The following is a 27,797-nucleotide window of genomic DNA, read 5'->3' as shown; positions in this document are numbered from 1 at the left end:
ATCCATTTAACATTCACTGCAAAATAAATGCCTCCTCCGGTCTTTTACATCTGTCACAGTCTGCCGCTATACAAATCCATGTTGCTCTTGCATGTTTTCTCATGTCTACTATTTAACGCGACCATCTGCCTTCCAATCGCCTGGCTACACGTCGTCTTCCACTCCATTTATTTCCGCGATCCAATTGTTTGTTCTACTGCATCTACCACTAATTTTGTTCACCTCTCTCTTCATGTGTTACTCTGTGTACATGTGGATCCAGTCAGCCTACGAATCTATATGCTTGGGGCTCAATCCTGGGACAGCTCTAGAATTTTTCGTGTCACATCTCGCTTGTTTGAACTCTGGGAATGACTGTTATATGTGAAAAATGCCGTGAGTCCACGTTATGCCGTAGACTTCTTTTAATAACTGGCTGTATCAGTCCGTTCGAAAAATCAGAAGCCAACTCCAATGTGATAATAATCAATCACTGCAGTGTTCAAACCAACATTCGCATTGCGATCAGATTTACCTTTTACTTTACAACTCCAAGCTCGTTCGGCAACTACTCGTTTTAAACGATTTTCGAACTAAACGTTCATGTCTCAGTGCATTAATTCAAAACCATACTTCCATTCCCGAAGTTTGGCTGTGAAATCTCTATTTAGTTTGCTAAAAGCATTGTACTCCGTTTTCACCAGTTAAAAATTTATTTTGTTCTACTTTTTTTTTTGCTTCAGTTGCCATAGATACAAAATCACGTTAACTGAGTGTAGGATTCGTTTGTAAATTTCTACTATTTACTTCCTTGTGTTTGGCTGTGGTGCCGATCGGTGTTCCTGGCCCGCTAACATGTTGTCAGCACGATAACCATTAGCCGCTGATTCTCGCGTCTGACGAGCGAAACCGGTAATAGTGAACCAAAATGCACGCGACACGTCACTGTTTTATTTGAATATTAATTACAGAGATAGCTGTGTCCCCGACAGGAGACGCCTACGTTAGCTAAGAACTAAGAAAATTCTGTGCTTTGAGAGTTGGCGTCTAAAATCATAATCTCTATCAATTAGTAGATGAACATAATATGCAATGCTTGCTGATAATGATGATACAAGTAAAGTGGTTAGCATGGTCGTACCATGCTTCTGACATGAGACATGATGTTGAAGGTTGAATCTGACCCACGGTATAGTACCACATACAGAAAATATTGCAAGACTTTTTTAGTGTCAAAACAAGGTATAGAGAACCTGAACTTGTCACTTGCGCAGGCGCAAATAGGCGGAGGCGATGGCGAGGGAGGTGGAGGGGGGGAGGGGCGGGGGGGGGGGGGGCATATCAACAGAGTGGGGTTCTGCTATAATGCTTTGCACAAACATTCATCCATAGATAATGAACAACTTGAAATTCGAAAATAGAGAAAATTTAGCATAAAACATGATGCTTAAGAACTATATCTTTAACGCAATAACGCATTTACTATTTTCCCTGTTCCGCCGTTACAGTGCTATATTGTATGTATTTATTTACTAGAACTTTTTACGTCCTGTATGAAAGGGCAAAAGTGGGAAGATCACGTAAATAATTAAAGCAGTTCGTAATAAAAAAACTTAGTTTTCCTACTAATTTAGAACTTCGCTAACACTATTTTGATGAAATGGTACCTATATGGTATAGAAGGGGGTGGGGGTGGGAGGAAGGGAGAGGTGGAGAGAGGGAGGGGGGGCACACCTCTATTTACTCTGCGGTTTTTAAGAGCCTCGGACATTTTCATTAAAAGTAACTTGCAGGTTGTTACTATGCACGATTTACTATCTGAGAGGAACAACAAAAGGAAAGTCAGATTCTCGGCGAAAGCTATTGCAAGGATAGATACGCAGTACGTTGCTACTAATTTGCTGCAAGCTCAGCAAATGACACACATGCAGCAAAGCTGATTACTCGAAGTATGAAAATACCAGAAGGCAACACGGGCTGTGTGGCTCCACCAACACTTACTTACGGATATAATAGTGCTCTTACACACTACCTGATGTTTTAAGTAACCTGAATTTAGCGTATTCTGTATAAGTTGCTTTTATTGAGTTGACCAGTCTGGAAATAGATGAGTTACCCGTTCACATGTTGCAGTTACGACGTACCAAACACAGTCGCGCGGCATTCTTTACATGACAGAACGATGTTATTTTTACTTTATTGTTCCGACAATCAAAACTGACAGTTACTCATAGAAAATTATCAATGGAAAATTTTACATTCACGGAAAATTAAACTTGGATTGAAATTCTACAAACTTACGTAACTTCGAATCATTCCGGAGGTTATCTTGAATTCACAGAATCTACCAGTTTATTACACACACACACACACACACACACACACACACACACACACACACCACCCTCCCCCCTCCTTCCTTCACTCCGTAACTCACCATCCTTTAAAAAGTAAGAATAGTTACGTTAACGTTAGTAAGTTCTTCCTGCTTTGCACTCTGTGCCGTAAATTCAAGGTCTTCACATTTTCCTCCGTGATATGTGCACTTTATTTTTCAGATCCTTAAATTCTGTAAGTTTCTTGCATTAAAGACATTGCTACTTTGTAGCCGTTGCTAAAGCATGATTCGCAGTGACATCTACAATACTGTTTGTACTTTCGATACGTCCCTGCTGAGTAGCAACAGAACGCAGCTGATAGGAAAGTATTGTCGGTGTAGAAAGACATCTCGCCCAATAGGTAACTTAGGCAACAGAAGATCAGGATTGCCGACGAAGATACTCTCACTACGTGTTATTGTACAACTTACAGGAACTGTGATTGTTTTAAGTTGTTCAACATAAACTAACTAGTTCACCGAACTGAGAAAACTTGGGTGGGGGATGGCTTGGGAGATAGCTACAAATGGCTAGTTGTGTTATTTCCATGAATAATTTGTAGCCATACCGACGTATTTTATTAGTGCATTTGCTAGTAAAGGCGTTACCAACACAAGGTGTGAGTTCAAATTAATTAGACGAGTTGCGGAATAATCCTAGGAAGAACAGACATTTGGTGTATTTTGAGCTGTCATCTTGTTTTGTTGGCGATAGGCATATCTATGACATTCTGACCTGTCGCGACAAATTCTGACGCAAGCGCTCGTCCGAAAACAAATGAACCTCAGTGCTTCCTATATGCAGCGATGAGACTCGAAACAAGAAAGGTCTCTGTGATCATAATACACATCATGAATGCATCACCTACTAACGCAAGTACTGATAAACTAAACTACCTCACCAATTTAGAACACTTTAATTCAACCAGTAATCGAAGATATTGATTTACAGTTACCGGTTGTTACGGAAATTGATATCTGTTAGCTCTGCACTTCAAAACGGCAATTTGTCGAAATGGTGTCCAATAAGCTCTTCTGATATGAAGTGAAGGAGAGTGGGGAGAAAAGGGGGGGGGGGGGGGGGGGGAAGGATTGGGGGCCATTTATCCAAAAGCATGAACTCGCCAACACTTAACACGTTCTCATTCCTCCTAAACATGGGTTTAATGAGTGACTGTCAATCCTTGATGTTTACATTTCATCGCGTCATGGTTTATATTTGAGCTCGTTAATAACTAATTAGAAGTCCTAAAGAAACAGTATCGCGTCTCCATCTTGTTTTCCTTTCATATTTTACCCCAACCATAGAGCGACATCTTTTAGACGACAGTTTAAAAGACACACGTACATAAAACCACTATATATACTGATTTTTAAAGAGTATCATATGGTGTTATCTTTTAGTTGAATTACAGGTTAATGAAATTTTAAATACTTTGTCATCACCTAAACAAGAAAATAAGTTTTTAGAGTTAGTATAAATTTAAGAATGAACCGGTATACAGAAACAGCCAAAAATATTCTACTCATTGGGTGTGAAAGAAAAAAAAAAAAAAAAAAAAAAAAAAAAAAAAAAAAAAAAAAAAAGATAGGGAATCACTTAAACGCGTCATGAGCAAAACAACGATCCCATTATCCACAAATAATGTCAGATTTACTGACAAAACAAAGAAGTTACAGATTCTGCAGCAGTCTGTCTTACCTATATAATTTCTTGATATTGTTTGTCACTCGATGCGCTCATAGCATATTAGTACTCTGTGTTCATGACACATGCTTAAGTCGCATGAAGTACAGCTGTTTTTTGTTTTTCTGTCACGGTTGCTGAGGCAGAAGCTAAATCTCCTTTGCATCTAGTCTGCTTGTTACTGATCAGCCTCCTTGGTAGCACGGCCTATCTAATACACATAAGACACACAGGGGTCCAACAAATCCAACATCAACAATCTATCAACATTACTATGCAGGTAGAGCAGAAAAAAAAAACACAACATACTGGCTGCTTAGGCCAGCACTATCAAGCTAATTTACATGCTCACTAACATTTTCCAAAGTTAAAATCAAGTGAGTAATCAACAAAAGAAATTTGTGTGGGATGTAATTGTCCCCAGTGTATGTCTGCAGGGTTGAGGGCGCATCTTGCTATAGGTCTTATGTTACCACGCGTTCGTTAGACCTGGACACACGATATACTTATTTCTTTTACCTAGAGTATTTGTTTAGAAACATTATATCTGCTAGTTTTCATTCACTTATGGTTTTAAATGCAAAAAGTACTAATTCCTCCAATTCCTTAGCTACAGGAGTGGTTCTTTCTTTTGTTTTTTGATACGTCATTTGACTAAGGTGTAATATGTCAATGCCATGTGGCAGTACATTTGTTTTCTTCATATCTGTTACCACAAGTCTAGGTTCATACTTATAGCTCCTACGTTAGCCTTGGGTAAATGTAGAAGAGATTGCATATTTCGTGCTAGAATTCTTGTTGCGTAACCTCACTGGACAAAATATTAATCCCCCCCTTAAAAGGGCTCACTGGTTGCTTCGGGCGCTGTAGATGGTGCAAAAACGGGTCGACGTGTAGGCCTGACAAGGTGACTGAAATAAACTGTCGTGTTTGGACGTGTCCATGACTGCCGTGAATAAAGATGCCCTATTTGTTGGTGTATCAGCGCGGACTGCCCGGTGCGTCTACGTCGAATGATAGCCGTAAAAATATCCAAACAATCAAGGACCGGAGGATTGTCAGTGACAATCGATTTCAATCCCGACACGAATTTTTGCTGTCAGTGAATGCAAATTCATGTCAAGCAGTTTCCGAACGAACGTTGCGAAAGGAACTGGTTGCATGGGCTTTTGGAGCCGTCTCGTAAAAGGCTATTGCGTCCAGCAGCAGAAGACTTTATTTCTTCAATGGGCCAAAGACTTTACTGGACCATAGCTGACTGGAGGAAGGTATTGTGGTCCAACTAGCTGTGGTTGGTTCGTTGTTTTGGGGAAGGAGACCAGACAGCGAGGTCATCGGTCTCATCGGATTAGGGAAGGACGGGAAAGGAAGTCGGCCGTGCCCTTTGAAAGGAACCATCCCGGCATTCAACTAGCTGTGATTTTACCTCTTTTCAAATAATGAAAGCTGAAGAGAGCACCAACGGTCTAATGGCGCTCTCAGCCCGCAGTGTGTAGAGGGTGTGATTAAGGTAGGAAGTGCTTCTGTGATTTTTGGGGGTGTTCTTCGTACCATGACTTGAGCCTATTCTTCTGGCTGCCATGAGAACAAACCAGAATGTTTATTTCATAATTCTCGGCGACCAGATTTTTGCCCTTTCTTCTACATTTTCATGACGCATATGCTGTGGACAGACCAAACTTCCAAGATGACAACAGACGCTTTCAAAGGGCCTTACGTACACGTTCCTGGTTGGGTGAACACTCAGGTACACTATCTTAATCCTATAGTAACTGTCTGAGACTATTTGCAACAGCGGTGAAACGTAGAAGTAAATATCTAAATATCACCCCCCCCCCTCCCCGCCAATTTGGTAGCTCTACGGGATCTAATCATCAATGAATGAGATGCTTCAGCTGGATATGACAAACGTGAAGAAACTAGTGGAATCCCTTCCTCGTCGAATTGTAGCCATTATCAAGCTTGGAGGCAGTGTTACATGACATTAGCGCACAGTTTTGGGGCGTGACCAATTTATCTTTGCAGCTTTATTTATGTACATTATGCTTTCAACCGCTGATCTGAAGATAGTGCACAACGGAACGAGTTGTAAGGTAAAAACCGAACTAAAATTTTTTCTATCTAGATGGAGGATTTCGTTCCAAAATACAATAAAAGTGCAATGCTGTTTCTAATTTTTTTTTTTTTTCCTTTTCTAACTCAGCAACTAAGCTCTCAACAAGTACCGGACCGCACTGCATGCCAGCTCGCACATTACAGTGATTTTTCTTTTTTTATAAATGACCTACCATCTACTTATTACGATAGGTAGTGTTTTCACAACATTAAATTTTACATAGATATATATATCCTGCGGTCACAGGCCATACAGACCAATTGTTGCATCCACGAATTGCCTCCATTCCTTTCTGTTTTGTGTTCGGATCCTCCAGGTGTCCTCAGTCTCCAGGGCTGCCAGGCCCATCACCAGCTCGTTCATCCAGCGCTGCCTTGGTCTTCGTATCGGGCGTCTGGTGTTCGGTATCCCCTTAAATGCTTTCTGCATCTGTCTTTCTTCTGGCATACGGGCTAAATGCCCTGCACACTGGCTTCTCTTGCTCTTCAGTTTCTTTATTGTTATTGTTTGTTGCTTCAAGAGAGATATTTCCTCATTCCTCCTCGTCCTCTTCCTCCATCCTCCTTTATCCACGGTTGGTCCCCATAGTTTCTCATTACTGTCCTTTCAGATATTAACAGTTTATCCTTTTCGTGTTTTGTCATGCACCAGGTTTCTGAACCGTACATTACAGCTGGGCATATCACTGTATTACAGATTCTCATATCAGTATTTGCTGATATAGATTTTGAGCTGGGCGTCTCCCTGTGGGGAAAACATGCATTTCATTCACACTGCTATTCTTTGCTTGATGTCTATTTGTATGTTGTTCTTTCTGTTAAACCAAGATCTCACGTATCTCAACTCGTGAAATCTCTTGAGCCTCCGCCTGGGGTTAGCTGCCTTGCAACAGCCACTGCCGGTCCCAAGCCCAGATGAGCGTCTTTGTTACTAAATATAAACTTGCCTCGGACGCGGATGAATATTCAATTTTACGTACAAATAATATGAACCTTACTTGATTTCTTATTTTTTAAAATTTTTTAACAAAGCTTAGCAATCCTTATGGACAACAGGCTACGAGGTCTCGTCCAAATACGAGGAATACTCTGTTCTGGTAACTGCTCACGCTTTGTGGTACGAACACCACAGGATGTCTGTCCCAACGACCTTCCCTGGCGATAGGGCACACATTTGCTGCAGTATCGAAAGACTTGCACACAAGCGTACAACTCAGTCAGCTGAACGTTAACCCATATGTACCCACAGTGTCGATAACCATCTTGCTGCGACCGACAAGGTAAAAATATTTTCGCTGGCTAGATCACAAGAACATGTTCGCTTTTTAAAGATATAATTGTCAAAATGTGCCGCAAATGTAACGCAGATTTGGATGAAAGAAGGTTTGCAGAGTTTCATGCATAATGAATGTTTTATGTTACTTCCCTGGATCCGACGTTCGATTCCCGGCAGGATCAGGGGTTTTCACTTGCCTCGAGATGACTGGGTGCTAGTGCTGTCATCATCCTTTCATCATCATTCATGAAAGTGGCGAGACTGGACTGGACAAAGGTTGGGAATTTGTACGGGCGCTGATAACCGAGCAACTCATCATCATCATCATCATCATCATCATCATCATCATCATCATCCGCCGCACACAGTCACATGCACTGACCGCTCGGCTACAGAGCCGAACGTAGGGAAGGTTGTAGACAGTAAGAAATCACAAACATCGTGGGCAGACCAAGATGGTGCTTCTAATGTGGGTAATCATTGTGTTGAATGGTAGTACAGAGCCACAAATCATCGCTGGCGGTTTGAGAGACATTCTAGTGCCCAGACATTTATACAGGGTGGCCAGAAATAGTCCGAAAAGCTTGTAAGGGAGTTGCAGAGTGAGTTGTGCTGAAAAATCATTCTTAAGAAAAAAAATCGATACGTTGCGCCTTCTCCGAAGTAATTAACACTGAAGCTGGCCAATCAGACCGTTGCGCGCGCAAATTCAGACAACTCGTCAAAGACACCTAGTGCCAATTGTTCTAGTAGCGCCGATGATAGCGCTAGAGACCGCTCACTCCTTGGTTCGGGTTCGAGCCTTACTACCGTCCCATGTCCAACTTTTGCATCGCTCTACTGTTCGATTTTAGGAAACCAAACGAAGCACAAATCTCTGGCGAGTCACTGGAATTTGCGCGCTCAAAGACCTGATTGGTTACCTTCAGTGATAATTAACTCTGAAACGGCGAAACGTATAGAATTTTTCCTTAACTATTTCTCAGCACAACCTACCTTGCAACGCCCTTTTACAAGCTTTTCAGACTTTTTCTGACCACCCTGTATGAGGTACTGCAGCAACACGTGTATTCTTTCCTCTTCGTTGATGGTCCTCTTTGTGTATGGTAATGCCCGTCCACATCGAGCTCTTCTCTATGATGCATTTTCCACAGACCAGGAATAGACTATCGAGCCAAGATCGTAGATACGAACCCCACTGGACTTTTCTGGGATGCACAGGGGTGACGAATTGCACCTCTGCCAGCCATCACCAGGATCTTTTGAGCCTTCCTCTTGTTTCTCAGGAAAGAGATTCACTGCCCCTAGATTTCTTGGGAAACCTCACAAATAACACACCACGTCACTATCAGCTAAAATAACCATTTCCCGTAGCATTTGCTATGGTTCTGGGAATAATTTCTGGTTGTATTTAATTTTTTAATGTGTACAACTTATTTAATATGGCACAACGCTGTATTGTGACGCTGAACTTTCAGATTATGTGTCCCACATACATGCTCTCATGTTTTGATGCTGGTGAACTTCTGCAAACTATAGTGCATTTTCCATCTGCCCAGCTCCCAGACACTCCTATTACAGTCCTGTGGGTCTTTGCACGAAATGATCTCTCTCAGTTTTATGGAATACATATACGTCTCGAGTTATCGACCCCAGGGATCGCTGTTTGTGGAGCTCCAGGAAGTTTGGCGCGGAGAGAAGGGTCGAAGTAGTTCATTAACTCTTTGACAGTATCTGTCAATCGGATCACTGAGACGCAGCCGACGAAGGGCAGGGCAGGAAATACTTTGCGACACAATGTGTGCACATATTAGGAGGCAGTTTCCACTGTCGAGCCCACACCACGAGAGCAGTTGGTGTGCGTGCCGCCCGTCACCCGTCAGCTGTGTGGCGCAAGACTGTGTCCCGGACACTGCGCGGCGAAGGCTGAAGCTCTGCTCTGCCGCGGCCTGTGCCTCAATCTGTTATTGCGTTTTCACCCGTTTGTCACAAAAACCTGCCCTGTGCTGCCCTGCCCAGCCCTTAGTCGCCTGCGTGCAATATGCGCCTGGCATTATGGAGGAAAAAGCCGTATGCGACGCAAGAATACCCACACCGTCTTTTGCTCTCACAACTTTGTATTTATCTTCCCGTCGAGGGCACAGTCTGTAAAATGTTTATCTTTCCTGTGCTAAGACAGTTACCTCCACCACATGAGTACTGAATTCTGTGATGTTACACTAAAGGTGAAAAAGTTTCAATTCACTCATATAAGAATCGACGGCTACGAAGTTGTTTTCACTACCTGAAAAGTTCTATGTGATACGACAGGCTTTTGTTGGCTCCTTCGTTTCCTTCTGTTCTTGTCCAGCTTCTTTCTCCACGACCGCATTGCGTGTGGAACCTAACTGGTCTAGGGAGCCGCAAGGTGTAAGACCTAAAAATAATAGAACACTAGGTTAGTAACACGGAGCAGAATCAGTTCCATGAAAACGCTGGCATCGTTTTCATAGATACTATCAGAAACTAACAAACGGTAAAGCTTTTGAAAAAAAAATATCAGGCGACCTCCTATCCTTTATGAACTGAAATACGAGGATTGGAAGTTTAATAGTGGCAACTATTTATTTACAGCTCGTACAAAATAGATACGTGTTTCAAAGTTTTACTGACCTTCAAAATAGTTACCAGCATTGTGTATAACTCGTTTCCAGCGATGTGGAAGTTGTAGGACACTCTTAGCAGTGCCAGTTGTGTTGACAGTTCGAGCGGCGCGGTCTATTGGCCGACGAATTTAAAGCAATTCTGAAGCGAATGCCTTGAAGTGTTTCCTTCAGCTTAGAAATCGAGTTGAACTCACGAGGGCTTAACTCAGGGAAGTGTAGTAGGTGGTATAGCACTTAGCAGCCCCATCAGTCAAACAAATCACTAAAAGCTTACACTGTACGTGCTTGAGCATTGTCCTGCAAAATGATGGCCAGGTCCTGCAGAAAGTGTCTCAATGCTGTTCATTTTTGGAACACAACCTACGACCATGTTATAACAATACTGGTGACTACTTTGAAGGTCAGTAAAACTTTGAAACACGTATCATTTTGTACGAGCTGTAAATAAATACCTACAACTATTATAGTTCCAACCCTCGTATTCTTAATTTTGTAAGGGCATTCTAACATGATGTGACAAAACAGACCCTGACGTCAAAGAACTGCAAGAACAGTGGGGTCAAACTGTCATAATAGAAGTAACAAATGTTAAGAAGAAAGCAAATTGTGGTTTGGAGAGAGGAGCAGCGTTAATGCTGAAATTCATAACCACCGTAAGGTCCGGCCTAGTATAACGAATATGTGAGGTATTCCAAATGATGAAGTTTTGACATCACTCTTTCGAGTAAAATTGATTTCTACCTGCGCTAAATATGAATCAGCGATACGACACAGAATCACTATGTCTATCGAAGGGCGTTGATTGTTTGATGACCCCTTGCGAAGGAGAGGATACTCAAAAGCCATTATCTTATGTATTTAGGAAAAATACCTTGAGATGAAACGAAAAATTAATCCAAGAGTATGCAGCCGCCAAGCTGTACTACCTATTCGACCACATCCGTGAAGAAACATCTACTTCCAACTAACGCTGTCATACAGGCAAGACTACAGTGACAGCCACAAAATACCTTACAGATAAAGCAGCTCGCAGAATACTCTTGCCTGGTCCGTGCCTGTTTTTAAGCCAACGATTGGTGCAGCAGGCACTGTAATATAAGGCCGGGCCTTAAGATGGTTATGAGCGTCAAAATTAACGCTGCTCCTTTCTCCAAACCACAATTTACTTTCTTCTTAATATTTCTTATTTATGTGACAATTTCTGACCCATTATTCTCGTAATTCTGTTATGTCCATCTCTGTGTTGCAACGTCATGTCACAACTTTCTTACAAAAATTAAGAGTATTTCAGTTCATAATGGATAGGACGCCGCCTGATATTTTTCGGAACAGCTTTACCGTTTGTTAGTTTGTGACTGTATCTATGAAAACGATTCCAGCGCTTTAACGGAACTGATTCTGCGCTCTGTTACTAACCTAGTGTTTTATTAATTTTAAGACTTACACCTGGGGCTCTCTAAACCGGTTAGGTGCTAACATTCCCTGTCGGGCCAAATGGTTCAAACGGCTCTAAGCACTATGGGACTTAACTTCTGAGGTCATCAGTCCCCTAGAACTTAGAACTACTTAAACCTAACTAAACCATGGACATCACACACATCCATGCTCAAGGCAGGATTCGAACCTGCGACAGTAGCGGTAGCGCGGTTCCAGACTGTAGCGTCTAGAACTCGGCCACCCCGGCCGACCCTGCCGGGCCAACCATGCCGCTAAAATAATTGGAAGTCTTACGCTGGGTTTAGAGGAATTTTCACGAGCTGCTAGAAAATGTATCTCGACTTACGCAGAGCTCAATGTGCGGCAGGCATCCTAATGCGATCATACATGTTATTGCGAACTTTACGAGTTTACACGATCAATCATGAACACCACCAGTGTGTGCTTGACATGTCCAGCTCGGAAAACAGTTTCTTCGTTTGGCCAACTTTGTCACTGTCACATAAAAAAATTGACGAAGAAGGAAACGAACGTAGTGTATTGACTGACTAAAGAAACGAAAAACTTAGTCTCAAATTATCTTACTCTGCGAGTTGAAGCCATATCCAAGATTGGAGTACCTATTTCACGACCAATGGAGAAAAATATTTGATAATTTAATGACTTTTAACACCTTTGATTAAAAGCAAACAGAGAAGCTATAATATTACACGAAAGACTGACGGCACTAAAGTGTTTTCCCACGAGCAAAAGGAGCTCTTAAGTACTACAAAATAGGAATAGACACACATCTGCAATGGTCGTGTGTTGAGTTATGTACATCCATTTCTTACTCATAATACCTACCTTCCGTTGTTGTCTTTTGCCTCCAGTAGTTTGTGAGGGAGAATGGTTCAAATGGCTTTGAGCACTATGGGACTGAACTTCTTTCGTCATCAGTCCCCTAGAACTTAGAACTACTTAAACCTAACTAGCCTAAGGACATCACACACATCCATGCCCGAGGCAGGATTCGAACCTGCGACCGTAGCGGTTTGTGAGGGAGAATTTATATTTTTAATAACGACATGTTTTTGATACTATCAACCAATTCGTATTTTGTTACGTGACTTATCTGAAACGAGACTGGCTTTCATATATTCGAATTACCGTTTCTAACAATTTTCGACTGGTTTTCTATGTGTCTCCTGACACAGCGTCGCTACGAAGACGATTCACGACTTACGTTTGTTTGTACATCCCTGCAAATTGTCGAAAAGGATGCTCAAGCATGTGCACGTTGGAATGCTTGCGTAACTGTACATCGATAGGGCTTTAGGCATCTTGTACAATCAAATGTGTGTGTGCAAGATTTCCATTCAAACGCTGAAGCATGCTTGCGCTAAAGACTTAAACATGCATGCTACGCTGAAAAAGCGTAAATATTGTGATAACTAACTTGTAAAAATAGCAGAGCAGTTTTCGAACGCAGCATTTAAGGGTTTTTATTTAATTGTATAAAATGTTTGTACACAATTTATAACCTCATGAATCGATGAGATAAAAGTTACACAAAGAAATGAAATCATTGAGGTATTCAAAGAGGATTTATTAACATCGTTATGAAGAACTACATTCTTGAATGGAAAGGACAAAAAGTTAAGCTTCACATCAATGCTGGAATTAGTATTTCACTTTTAAAAATGGCACATTGTAGCTATAGGGAAACATGTTCGTTATACCAGTCGAAGACAAAAAAAAAAGGAATGACTGAAACAATTAAGTTTTTAGAATTGGAAGGAAAATCAGCATTGGCCGTATTTTGTTGTTTTATCATTATGTGATCGTTCTACGCTTGTGGTTATAGCTTGATACCAGTGCCTACCAATTTTAATTGTATATTACAGCACTGAGATAGTCACTAAGTGACCGAAAATTGATTTTGCTTACAATAAAACGACAAAATACGGCCAATGCTGATTTTCCTTCCAATTCTATCCACTATTTGGTCGTGGTGCACACAACACGCCATGGAATCGCCAATCAATTAAGTTTTTACCCACATTCAAACCCAAGACATTTAAGGCCTGACACCATCGGGAAGTTGGCGGGAGGGAGTGCGAGGTTTTAGAAATGAATGTTGAAGTGATTGATATCACTGAAAGATTAAGCCGAATAAGCCCGTACAAAATAGTGACGTCTACACTTTTTAAGATTATAAGAGCGCCTGCACCACAGTATTGAAAGAACGGCTTTTACATTTCTAAATTTTTGTCGCGTGGGCCCTTACGCTGCGCGTAAATGTGGCCCTTAATGCAGCAGATTTTCCAGGTGTTGCTCACTGGGTACAATACCGCCATAGTCGCTGTTTTCTCCGCCCCTATCTCGAGGCAAAACATCCTTATTCTACAGGGTGTTACAAAAAGGTACAACCAAACTTTCAGGAAACATTCCTCACACACAAATAAAGAAAAGATGTTATGTGGACATGTGTCCGGGAACGCTTAATTTCCATGTTAGAGCTCATTTTAGTTTCGTCAGTATGTACTGTACTTCCTCGATTCACCCCCAGTTGGCCCAATTGAAGGAAGGTAATGTTGACTTCGGTGCTTGTGTTGACATGCGACTCATTGCTCTACAGTACTAGCATCAAGCACATCAGTACGTACCAACAACAGGTTAGTGTTCATCACGAACGTGGTTTTGCAGTCAGTGCAATGTTTACAAATGCGGAGTTGGCAGATGCCCATTTGATGTGTGGATTAGCACGGGGCAACAGCCGTGGCGCGGTACGTTTGTATCGAGACAGATTTCCAGAACGAAGGTGTCCCGACAGAAAGACGTTTGAAGCAATTGATCGGCGTCCTAGGGAGCACGGAACATTCCAGCCTATGACTCGCGACTGGGGAAGACCTAGAACGACGAGGACACCTGCAATGGACGAGGCAATTCTTCGTGCAGTTGACGATAACCCTAATGTCAGCGTCAGAGAAGTTGCTACTGTAAAAGCTCACGTTGACCACGTCACTGTATGGAGAGTGCTACGGGAGAACCAGTTGTTTCCGTACCATGTACAGCGTGTGCAGGCACTATCAGCAGCTGATTGGCCTCCACGGGTACACTTCTGCGAATGGTTCATCCAACAATGTGTCAATCCTCATTTCAGTGCAAATGTTCTCTTTACAGATGAGGCTTCATTCCAACGTGATCAAATTGTAAATTTTCACAATCAACATGTGTGGGCTGACGAGAATCCGCACGCAATTGTGCAATCACGTCCTCAACACAGATTTTCTGTGAACGTTTGGGCAGGCATTGTTGGTGATGTCTTGATTGGGCCCCATGTTCTTCCACCTACACTCAATGGAGCACGTTATCATGATTTCATACGGAATACTCTACCTGTGCTGCTAGAACACGTGCCTTTACAAGTACGACACAACATGTGGTTCATGCACGATGGAGCTCCTGCACATTTCAGTCGAAGTGTTCGTACGCTTCTCGGCAACAGATTCGGTGGCCGATGGATTGGTAGAGGCGGACCAATTCCATGGCCTCCACGCTCTCCTGACCTCAATCCTCTTGACTTTCATTTATGGGGGCATTTGAAAGCTCTTGTCTACGCAACCCTGGTACCAAATGTAGAGACTCTTCGTGCTCGTATTGTGGACGGCTGTGATACAATACGCCATTCTCCAGGCTGCATCAGCGCATCTGTGATTCCATGCGACGGAGGGTGGATGCACGTATCCTCGCTAACGGATGACATTTTGAACATTTCCTATAACAAAGTGTTTGAAGTCACGCTGGTACGTTTTGTTGCTGTGTGTTTCCATTGCATGATTAATGTGATTTGAAGAGAAGTAATAAAATGAGCTCTAACATGGAAAGTAAGCGTTTCCGGACACATGTCCACATAACATATTTTCTTTCTTTGTGTGTGAGGAATGTTTCCTGAAAGTTTGGCCGTACCTTTTTGTAACACCCTGTATATCACTCACTTATTACAAGTTTTTTGCTGTGGGGAAGCGCACAGCCCCTGTCCCTGTGACGCGCGCAGCTGGGCCAGCTGGTGTGTAGAGCACAGCTGCAGCGGCAGCGGCGCAGTTGAGGTGTGCCTGCCGCGGGTGTCCTTGAGCGCGGTGAGCCGGAGCAAGGCCGCTCGCCACAGGTGGCTAGGACGACAACCTCGCCGCAGCCGCTACACTGCTGCACTAAAATCACTCGCATCACCTTTTAACGGGACTTTCCAAACTCTGTAAAAACTAACGAACAACTCGATCGTGGTGGCACACTACAACTATTCTGACGGATGAAGGTTGCGACAACGTACACGAAACTGCAGCGAACTTCCGAAGCAGGAATCAAAAACAAGAAACGTTCATCGACGAAATGGTTCTGACGCCCGATTATACTCGCACGAAACAAATACACGTGGACAAGAGGAACAGCATCTAAATAAATACAAATCCAATATTTGTTTGCTTGCTTCCTTATTCTCTAATGCCAACTAATTGAGAACAATAATTTTTAGATGACACCGCTCACACATACCATTTAGCGATGGTGAACGTAATTATATCTCAAAATATCCCTAGTTATTAGTACAAGTGGGTATGTCCGACACAGACGCAGCATAGACACGTAGTGTGCTGTAATGATATAGGAAATATTGCTTATTCGGAACTTCGGCGCGCTCTGAAGTGAAATACAGTGCTAAGTTAATACGGATGCTTTTAAGCATTTCAAACTGTTACACTAATAATTTTGAACTTAAATTATGTATAATAGTTGTCACCAAACGAGTTCAGCGGTTTACTATAACGTAATGTGACAAACTGGACCACGACCAGCAGATGAAGACAATAATTAGTGGGGATAACTAATGTCTCCCCCCCATGAACCATGGACCTTGCCGTTGGTGGGGAGGCTTGCGTGCCTCAGCGATACAGATGGCCGTACCGTAGGTGCAACCACAACGGAGGGGTATCTGTTGAGAGGCCAGACAAACATGAGGGGCAGCAGCCTTATCAGTAGTTGCAGGGGCAACAGTCTGGATGATTGACTGATCTGGCCTTGTAACATTAACCAAAACGGCCTTGCTGTGCTGGTACTGCGAACGGCTGAAAGCAAGGGGAAACTACAGCCGTAATTTTTCCCGAGGACATGCAGCTTTACTGTATGATTAAATGATGATGGCGTCCTCTTGGGTAAAATATTCCGGAGGTAAAATAGTCCCCCATTCGGATCTCCGGGCGGGGACTACTCAAGAGGACGTCGTTATCAGGAGAAAGAAAACTGGTGTTCTACGGATCGGAGCGTGGAGTGTCAGATCCCTTAATCGGGCAGGTAGGTTAGAAAATTTAAAAAGGGAAATGGATAGGTTAAAGTTAGATATAGTGGGAATTAGTGAAGTTCGGTGGCAGGAGGAACAAGACTTTTGGTCAGGTGATTACAGGGTTATAAATACAAAATCAAATAGGGGTAATGCAGGAGTAGGTTTAATAATGAATAAAAAATAGGAGTGCGGGTTAGCTACTACAAACAGCATAGTGAACGCATTATTGTGGCCAAGATAGACGCAAAGCCCATGCCTACTACAGTAGTACAAGTTTATATGCCAACTAGCTCTGCAGATGATGAAGAAATAGATGAAATGTATGATGAGATAAAAGAAATTATTCAGGTAGTGAAGGGAGACGAAAATTTAATAGTCATGGGTGACTGGAATTCGTCAGTAGGAAAAGGGAGAGAAGGAAACATAGTAGGTGAATATGGATTGGGGGGAAGAAATGAAAGAGGAAGCCGCCTTGTAGAATTTTGCACAGAGCATAACTTAATCATAGCTAACACTTGGTTCAAGAATCATGAAAGAAGGTTGTATACATGGAAGAATCCTGGAGATACTAGTAGGTATCAGATAGATTATATAATGGTGAAACAGAGATTTAGGAACCAGGTTTTAAACTGTAAGACATTTCCAGGGGCAGATGTGGATTCTGACCACAATATATTGGTTATGAACTGCAGATTGAAACTGAAGAAACTGCAAAAAGGTGGGAATTTAAGGAGATGGGACCTGGATAAACTGAAAGAACCAGATGTTGTAGAGAGTTTCAGGGAGAGCATAAGGGAACAATTGACAGGAATGGGGGAAATAAATACAGTAGAAGAAGAATGGGTAGGTCTGAGGGGTGAAGTAGTGAAGGCAGCAGAGGATCAAGTAGGTAAAAAGACGAGGGCTAATAGAAATCCTTGGGTAACAGAAGAAATATTGAATTTAATTGATGAAAGGAGAAAATATAAAAATGCAGTAAATGAAGCAGGCAAAAAGGAATACAAACGTCTCAAAAATGATATCGACAGGAAGTGCAAAATGGCTAAGCAGGGATGGCTAGAGGACAAATGTAAGGATGTAGAGGCTTGTCTCACTAGGGGTAAGATAGATACTGCCTACAGGAAAATTGAAGAGACCTTTGGAGAGAAGAGAACCACTTGTATGAATATCAAGAGCTCAGATGGCAACCCAGTTCTAAGCAAAGAAGGGAAGGCAGAAAGGTGGAAGGAGTATATAGAGGGTTTATACAAGGGCGATGTACTTGAGGACAATATTATGGAAATGGAAGAGGATGTAGATGAAGAAGAAATGGGAGATAAGATACTGCGTGAAGAGTTTGACAGAGCACTGAAAGACCTGAGTCGAAACAAGGCCCCGGGAGTAGACAACATTCCATTAGAACTACTGACGGCGTTGGGAGAGCCAGTCCTGACAAAATTCTACCATCTGGTGTGCAAGATGTATGAGACAGGCGAAATGCCCTCAGACTTCAAGAAGAATATAACAATTCCACTCCCAAAGAAAGCAGGTGTTGACAGATGTGAAAATTACCGAACTATCAGTTTAATAAGTCACAGCTGCAAAATACTAACACGAATTCTTTACAGACGAATGGAAAAACTAGTAGAAGCGGACCTCGGGGAAGATCAGTTTGGATTCCGTAGAAATGTTGGAACACGTGAGGCAATACTAACCTTACGACTTATCTTAGAAGAAAGATTAAGAAAAGGCAAACCTACGTTTCTAGCATTTGTAGACTTAGAGAAAGCTTGTGACAACGTTAACTGGAATACTCTCTTTCAAATTCTGAAGGTGGCAGGGGTAAAATACAGGGAGCGAAAGCCTATTTACAATTTCTACAGAAACCAGATGGCAGTTATGAGAGTCGAGGGGCATGAAAGGGAAGCAGTGGTTGGGAAAGGAGTGAGACAGGGTTGTAGCCTCTCCCCGATGTTATTCAATCTGTATATTGAGCAAGCAGTAAAGGAAACGAAAGAAAAATTCGGAGTAGGTATTAAAATTCATGGAGAAGAAGTAAAAACTTTGAGGTTTGCCGATGACATTGTAATTCTGTCAGAGACAGCAAAGGACTTGGAAGAGCAGTTGAACGGAATGGACAGTGTCTTGAAAGGAGGATATAAGATGAACATCAACAAAAGCAAAACGAGGATAATGAAATGTAGTCGAATTAAATCGGGTGATGCTGAGGGGATTAGATTAGGTAATGAGATACTTAAAGTAGTAAAGGAGTTTTGCTATTTAGGGAGTACAATAACGGATGATGGTCGATGTGGAGAGGATATAAAATGTAGACTGGCAATGGCAAGGAAATCGTTTCTGAAGAAGAGAAATTTGCTAACATCGAGTATAGATTTAATTGTCAGGAAGTCGTTTCTGAAAGTATTTGTATGGAGTGTAGCCATGTATGGAAGTGAAACATGGACGATAAATAGTTTGGACAAGAAGAGAATAGAAGCTTTCGAAATGTGGTGCTACAGAAGAATGCTGAAGATTAGATGGGTAGATCACATAACTAATGAGGAGGAGTTGAATAGAATTTGGGAGAAGAGGAGTTTGTGGCACAACTTGACTAGAAGAAGGGATCGGTTGGTAGGACATGTTCTGAGGCATCAAGGGATCACCAATTTAGTACTGGAGGGCAGCGTGGAGGGTAAAAATCGTAGAGGGAGACCAAGAGATCAATACACTAAGCAGATTCAGAAGGATGTAGGTTGCAGTAGGTACTGGGAGATGAAGAAGCTTGCACAGGATAGAGTAACATGGAGAGCTGCATCAAACCAGTCTCAGGACTGAAGACCACAACAACAACAACAACAGCAACTAATGTCTGATCAGTCGAAATATGCTACTGTCAATGAGCGAACGTGTGCAATAAGCGTCTGCGAATACGTCATTACCAAACCTAAGCTTAAGATAACAGGGACAACTGTGAACGTACAAGAAGAAATGTGTACGGGGACATAATTTATCGTGAACAAATTTCGAACTGTCTAGGGGACTGGTAAATACACAATTCGTTATTTTCCTTTGCAGATCATTTTGACGTTTCCACTGAAACAATTGCACATTTCGCGGTCCGACGTTTAAAATTTTCTGCTCACTGGTTATCTCTCGAGTAACTGCCCGGCCTGCGCTATTTGTGTTACTCCGTCCTTCGTTAAATCGTTCTTTCTTTCGTAAAAGAAACCTGTAACAACAAAACCTGATCACGTTTCAGGCTATTCGACATCCGAAGATATCACGGCAATCCAAAGTGCCTCATCCCATTTGCCTAACTCGGTATAAAGACGCAGAGTTATCTAGCATTCCTCCAACGCATTCGAGATAAGGAAGTAGCATTCTCCCTTTCCAACATACTCAGCAGGTACACGCATCAATCATTACGCGACTTGAAGCTACGAGGATGCATCTAATGACGGACTCATTTCAATAGTTCATGTGCACGCATGTTAAATGACGTCTAGTTAATCACCTCCAGCGATTCACTGTCAACAACAGTCTACTGGAATATACTCCCTTATCAGAAAAGTAAACGAAAAACTGTTTCCATCGAAGACTCACCTGCAAAACTGCCGTATATTCCAGAAGCACTCTGCAAACGCTCAGTACTTTTTCTGTAGTGTATACACAAATGACTGCCAGGAGAGAGTTCTCAACATACAGATTCTTTTGTGACAGATAAAGAAACGCAGACATCGACTACGAGGATCACGAGTTGTTATAACAGTAACGTTTAAGGGAACATAAATACATACCTGGAACTACGTACCATAATCATATCCCTCCATGACCGAGATACTAATCGCAACATGAAATTAGTTTTTATACTTTCACAAAGGAATTTGTAATTGTGCTAGCAACCATTTGGTGATAGATGTCATAATAAATGAATCTCGATTGACAACACACAGAAAAATGTATTCTCTCAAATCGTTGTATCAGTTCGTCGTCACATACCTGTCACCGTCCTCGCCTCTAAAAATGGCTCTGAGCGCTATGGGACTCAACTGCTGAGGTCATTAGTCCCCTAGAACTTAGAACTAGTTAAACCTAACTAACCTAAGGACATCACAAACATCCATGCCCGAGGCAGGATTCGAACCCACGACCGTAGCGGTCTTGCGGTTCCAGACTGCAGCGACTTTAACCGCACGGCCACTTCGGCCGTCCTCGCCTCTGTCCTGAACATTTCCACATACCGAACAGCTCCGAACGATTGTTTCAGTTAATACTTGTGATCTGGCTGAGAATATCTGATTTTATCCAGACTAGGATGCGAAAAACCGCACAAGTCACGAGTCGACTGCCAAGGTGCCACGGCTAACAAAATTCAAATTAATAAAGGAATAGCGCTAGTTTGCTTTTGTTCTACAGTATTACTTTCATTGTGTTTCTGGCTTACTAGGCCATCTTCAGAAATTCAAATTGCATAATCTGAGAACAATCACCTTTGCCTTGTACATACGCAAGAACGGCAGCTGCCAAGCAATGTTGGTATCAATTATCAAGGGATCTTCATTTGCGGATTATCTCATATCGTTCAGTAGGAATAACAGCAAGAAATTTCTTAACTGTGTAGACCGTGAACTCTACCCTGTACCGTGAATAGACATCAAACGAGTGGACGGATTGACTTCTTTTAAAACATCTGTTTATGTGGTCGGGTTCTGCGAAAAAATCGGTAATTTTCTTTCCTGTTCTCATAATGTGCCACACACTGGCAGAGTGAAGGGTGTATGCTTTAATCCATTTACATAAAATTAGTTGAGCTTCACGTGCGTACTGTACTTAAAAGTGAACCAAGTGGCGATAACGTAGATTAAACTACTTTTTGAGCACCTCATTCCCATTATTCTGAAATGTAACTTTTTTACAGCAATGGCAATTCCGAAACTATCTCAGTAATTGCTTGCTCATTATTACAGTCCTCCGGGCACCGAAAGCAAGTACATCGTGTCGTCTGCACTGGTAACCCACCCGCACTGTTTTTATAACTTCTGATAGGGTCGCAATTCTTTGTAAATCTGGACCACTCTATAATCAACGTTTATGCAAAATACATATGACCTTGCGTTAAAGCAACGTGTCTGACATGGCAAATTTGTCCTTGTTTATCAAAATCAACTCGTCTATGCTGAATAATTTATTATTCATTACTCAAGTGGAGATATCTTAGAACTTAAATCTGAGTGTGTGCAGATACTTACCAGCACTGTTCTTGAACAAAAAAGGCACTGTTCTAAATATTGTTTCACGCTGTACTGCACTGATTACTGTGACTGCGTATTACGTCTGGTGGAAGTGTATGCGCAGCAGTATGGGTATGGTTATGGCTTCCGTGAGTGAACGCGTTTCTTTGATTTCCTTTCGCTAATTTCGAGGTGGTGTGATTTAGTTGTAAGGTGTAACCTGAGTGCGTTGCTATTCAACGTAGTGTTACAGTGCTCAGTGAATTATTAAAGATTACTTATCGTGGTCTATATCCATATATGTCTTACGCGTTTCTTACTTTATGTACTGATTATATGTAAACAGACAGAACCGTTTCGCTACAGGTTGTCTTCTCTAGATTAATCACACCAGCCGTCGCTGAGATTGCTGTGCTTTCATTAAATGCTGAGCGGAAATATGTTTTGAAGAAATTTTAAAACAAAGTTGAATACTATTTTCATTTAAATATGTACCTTATCCCAAATTTGATAGTTTTATTAGGGCATAGTAACCTAAATGGAAAATAGCAGTCATTAGTAATAAGAAAGCTCAATAAGATTTAAAATGGCAACCAGTGCAACAGCCAATGTAAATTGTTGACAATTACGGTAAGCATCTTTTCAGTTTCACGAGCGGGAGGAAATTATTCAATAATGTTCTCGAAGAAAGGAAGTAAGTTAAATGCCACGTCGGCAGCGCGGTCATGAGCGACAGAGCATAAGCTCCGATCACCAAAGGATGAGGAAGGATATCGGACGTGCCTTTTTCGAAAGTAATAATCCCAGCATTTGCGTGGAGCGATTCAGGGAAGCCACTACTAAACTACATCTGGATGGCCCGACGGGGATTTGAACCGTCGCCCTTTTTAACCATTTGACGCGGCTGGAGACTATGTGACGTATCTGTATACATCGTCGCGAAACGACGCATTCTCACAACAATATGACCCGTTGATGCTGTTAGGACGACGCGGTGAGGTGGTAGGTACGGTATGTATGAAGCAGCGCTGGTGGGCTGCCCGGTGCACGCGGGGCCGGAGGTATTTTTGCCCCGCACGGCGCACAGCTGGCAGCGGCAGCGAACCAGCTGTGCTCTCTACTCAGCGACTCACTCGCACAGACCACCGCGCTGCACTTCCTCCATGCAATCTACGACGGGCATTCGATAAGTAATGCGACACATTATTTTCTGAAAGCAGGTTGGTTTCATTTGAGATTCCAATTCATTTCATAATTTCCCACTCCTTTGGCTAAAAAATCCTATTTTTCAACATAATCTCGAAGGAGACGGCCTTACGCCACCTTACGTCGGAGCCAACTTCTTCCTGCATCAATAACCTCCCCATCATCCACGTGCTGCTTCCCGCGGAGTGCATCTTCCATCGGCCTAAACAGATCGACGTCTAAAGGTGTGAGATCCGGGCTGTGCAGTGGATGAGGCACAAACCTTTGAGTACCCCAACAGGTGGAAGAGTGTGTCAGCTCTACCAAAAGGAGTCCAGTTGAGCAGCGATGTGTTTGATTGAGATCCGTCAATCACCACGAATGGGAGTGTTCGCACGTTCCAACACTGCAGGAGTTACAGCTATGTGCGGGTCGGTCGGCACGTGGGAGATCGGGCACGTTTGCGCGACCTTGCTTTGATGATGACCGACGCCTCGCCCGACGACTCATCGTGCTTTTGTTCACTGTCACGTCTCCGTACACATTCTGTAAGCGCCTATGTACATCTGCGACGATTTGGTCTTCCGCTAAAAGAAACTCAGTGACAGCTCTCTGGAACACACCTCTGTTAAAGTCGCAGTTTTTAAGGATACGTACAGCACCGCCACCTAAAATTATTGGGGCTGAAGTGGGAATATTTCACGACGTTCCACAACAAATTTCACATCCTTTCAACCGAAATTGGCCGAGAAAAAAAATGTGTTGCATTACTTATTGGACGCCACTTTTACATCTGTATCCGCACCCATACTGTGAAAACTACTGTCAAGGGCATGGCCAAGGGTACTTTCCATTGTAGCAAGCATTAAGGCTTCTTTCCGGTCTATTCGCGTATGGAGCGCGGGAAGTATGAGTAAATGCCACTGTGCGAGCGGTAATTAGCCAAACCTTGTCTTCGCTGTTGCTACAGGAGGTATACATAGGGACCTGTAGTACAGGCCGTTTCAGAAAGATTCGCCCGATCTCAAAAGCCTGTATCTTCTACATGAATGAGGATGGAAACTTGGGTGAAATTCATGTTACGCATCGAAACTTGAAGCTTAACTTGGCGCCAGTTCTAAGTTGCCGATAGTGGTTCCCTGGTTCAGCTGGCAGCCCGTTCGCGGTTACATGAATCATGTACATGTATTTTTCCGTTACTGCCATTACACGCCGAAAGTTTCATTCTGCAACAGGACGGAGGACCACCGCACTTGCAGTTACATTTAATACTATTTTACAACAATGGCCTGCCTCAACGATGTATCGGGAGCGTACGAATCTTACTGCACCACGGGTCACCAAGGTCACTTGGTCTCAGTTTGTGAAGGACTTCGTCTCTTTGCCTCCCCTTCCAACAACTTTGGGTGAACTGCAATGCAATACTACATCAGTGAAAGCAGTAACTCAAAACATAACTGCAAAAAATAAGGAACTCGTTTGACCATAGTCTGAATGGTTTTCGTCCATCCAGTGGAAGCGAAATTGAACATCTGTGAAAGACTAATTAAAACGATGGTCCTAAACGTAATTGTTAAATGCACTCCATAGTTGTACGTGCAGTTATGTGAAGGGTATGCATTGGTGAAATCGGGTGGTTCTTTCGAAAATAAAATCTTTTGAAGTCTTACGCGTAAGTTAAAATTTACATACGTTTCTTTACTTATTCGTGTAAAAGTCTGATAAAATGGGATTAATATGTACCGCGTATATTCCTGATACTTCGTGTATTGGCTGTCACGGGATATATTACGTCTGTTTTCGAGCATCAACGAGCTCATGTTTTTCATGATATCCGTGACGCTCTCCAGTGTTTTACACATCCCTGTGATCATTCGTGCTGCCCTTCTTTGGGTACACTCAAAACCTCCTGTTAGTTCTATGGGTGCCCACAACTCTCGCCATATGATGGTACGTGACGCCCCCAGGAATATTGTCGAACACAATATTTTTTATGGTTTAAGTGTTATGGTGTGCAGAGGCATAGTGTTGCTTCGTACTTACCTCCAAATCTTTGAAAACGGAGCACTCACGGGTCAACGTTATTGTGACACTGTACTCCTTCCCCATGTGTGTCTTTTCAGCGGTGCAATCGGACCTTTGGCTTCATTTTTAAGAATGAGAACTCGCTGCCGCAGTGAATTGCGCAGTTGGATCAGCTCCTGGAACAAGACGATATCCGGCGAATGGACTGGTCTGGCCCCTCCCCCGGCGTAAGTCCTATCGAAAACGTGTTGCACGCGTTGGGGAGACATATGACAAGAGATCCAAAAGCACCAACGACCATCCAGCCGTTGCCAAGCGCGCTGGTGGAGGAATAAAACGTCCCACCACAACTCCTTACCAAACTTGTGCACAGCATGGGAGCACGTTGTAGAGCAGGCATTGCCGTCCGTGGTGGTCACACACAACATTAAGTTTCTATAATTAATTTCTCGCCAAGATATCCCTCTCTTAACTATAATCTATCGTAGATCCCTCGAACAAAAAATCGTGTCAAGTAGTTGGAAGAAAGCACAGGTCAAACCTGTCTACAAGAAAGGAAGCAGAAGTGATCCCCAACACTACAGTCCCAATATCCATGATATCGATTTGTCGTAGAATCTTAGAATATATTCCGAGTTCAAACACAAAGAGGTATGTCGAACAGAATGACAACCTCCATGCCAACCAGCATGGATTTCGAAAACATTGTGCATGCGAAACTCAATTCGCACTTTTCACACATGACATACTGAAAGCTTTGGATCAAGGGAGTCAAGTAAATGCAGTATTTCTGGACTTCCGAAAAGTGTGACTCAGTACCACTTCTACGCTTATTATCAAAATTACGATCGTATGGGATATCAAGCAAAATTTGTCACTAGACTGAGGATTTTTTGGTAGGGAGGACGCAGCAATTTATGTTGGATGGAGAGTCATAACTTTTGGTGTGTCCCGCGGAACTGTGTTGAGACTCTTATTGTTCATGTTATATATTAATGACCTTGCGGAAGATATTAATAGTAACCTCATACTTTTCGAAAATTATGATTATTCGAAAATTAAACTACAAAGAAATAGGTTGCATAAACATCCAGTCAGATTTGGATAAGAGTCCAAAATGATGCAAAGATTGGCAACTTTAAACGTTCAAAAATGTGAGACTGTGCACTTCTCAAGACGAAAAAAAATGTGTATCGTATGACTGTGCTATCATTAAATCACAGTTGCCATCAGCCAATGCATACAAATATGACACTGGCGTAACACTTTGTAGGGATATGAAATGGAATGCTCACAAAGGTCAGTCGTGGGTAAAGCAGACTGCAACGTCAGTGTACTGGTACAATACAAGGGAAATTGAATCGGTCTACAAAGAAGATTGCTTACAAATCACTTGTGCGGTCCATACTAGAATATAAGTGTGTGGCACCCGTACCTAGCAGGGCTAACAGGGGATGAACGTATGAGGAGAAAGGCAGCACGAATGGTCACAGGTGTGACACATGGGAGAACGTCATTGAGATGTTGAAGAAACTGAACTGGCAGACACTAAGTATGACGCAACCTATCCCGTGAAAGACTACTTACAAAATTTTAAAAACCGACTTTAAATGATGACTCTAGGAATATACCACAAACCCCTGCATATCGGTCTCGTAGGAATTGTAGGAAGAGATTAGATTAATTACAGCACGCACAGAGGCATTTAAAAAGTCATTCTTCCTGCGCTTCATATGTGGATGGAACGGGGAAAGAGACTAGTAACGGATACAATGGGACGCACCTTCTGCCATGCACTTTGCAGTGGCTTTCAGAGTAAAGATGTAGATGTATCAAGAACCATTTCCTACCATCTGCAGCGCCCAAGGGACCATCATAAATCGCGGTTAATTCAGTGCAATTATTGTTTTTGAATGAAAGTGGCATTCCTGTTCGTCTCCTTGAGTGTTTATTTCAGTTACCTCCTGTACTATACTGAAACATTTCTTACTTTGTACGGTCTAGGTTTCATGGAGGTTTTTTTACATCGCAGTGACGCATCATGCGAAATAACTTTGTTTATTAACTTTTGCACACCAGTGTATTTTTCCAGTTACACTACCGCCTTCCATTCGATATACTTCACTTATTTTGCCTGAAAATGACTCCGTAGACGAGTGTGTGTTAAACGGAATCACAAAACGAAGTCATTAAACTGGCAACTTTCAGGAAACAACGCTTGTTTGTTCAGCAATTTGCTACACTTCACATTTAATGCTTCAGTAATATCCCATACACCACCGAAAGCAAAACTGGACTTTGTAGTCGTTGTCGATGTTATTGTTCCACAAGAGGTTGGATCTCTCTTCCGCTGTCATGTGCTCAATTTCCGGCTAAGTACCGGCTCTAAATCCTTTCCGAACATGATCATCGGTGAGTTATCAGACTTCGAGTTGCACTGACACTTCAGTACACACTTGTTCACAATAAAGACCGCCACAAAGAAAAAAAAATGCGTTATGGTTCACTAACGTTCGTTGTCACAGAGGATGACCTAGTAAAATG

General features: G+C 42.4%; 1 protein-coding gene across 1 annotated transcript in view; it reads right to left on the bottom strand.

Annotated features, from left to right (window-relative positions):
• Positions 1 to 27,797, bottom strand: part of LOC124554850 (F-box/LRR-repeat protein 2-like) — a 275,820-nt gene that overhangs the window by 210,619 nt on the left and 37,404 nt on the right. Inside the window, 1 exon segment of the mRNA XM_047128517.1 lies at positions 9,719 to 9,850. Coding sequence (XP_046984473.1) covers positions 9,719 to 9,805 — 87 coding nt within the window. The 5' untranslated portion in view covers positions 9,806 to 9,850.

This window comes from Schistocerca americana, chromosome X (genome assembly GCF_021461395.2).
Source record: "Schistocerca americana isolate TAMUIC-IGC-003095 chromosome X, iqSchAmer2.1, whole genome shotgun sequence".
NCBI classification, from domain to species: Eukaryota; Metazoa; Arthropoda; class Insecta; order Orthoptera; family Acrididae; genus Schistocerca; species Schistocerca americana.
Note: the sequence above shows the minus strand (reverse complement) of the source record. Positions and strands in the feature narration are given on the sequence as shown.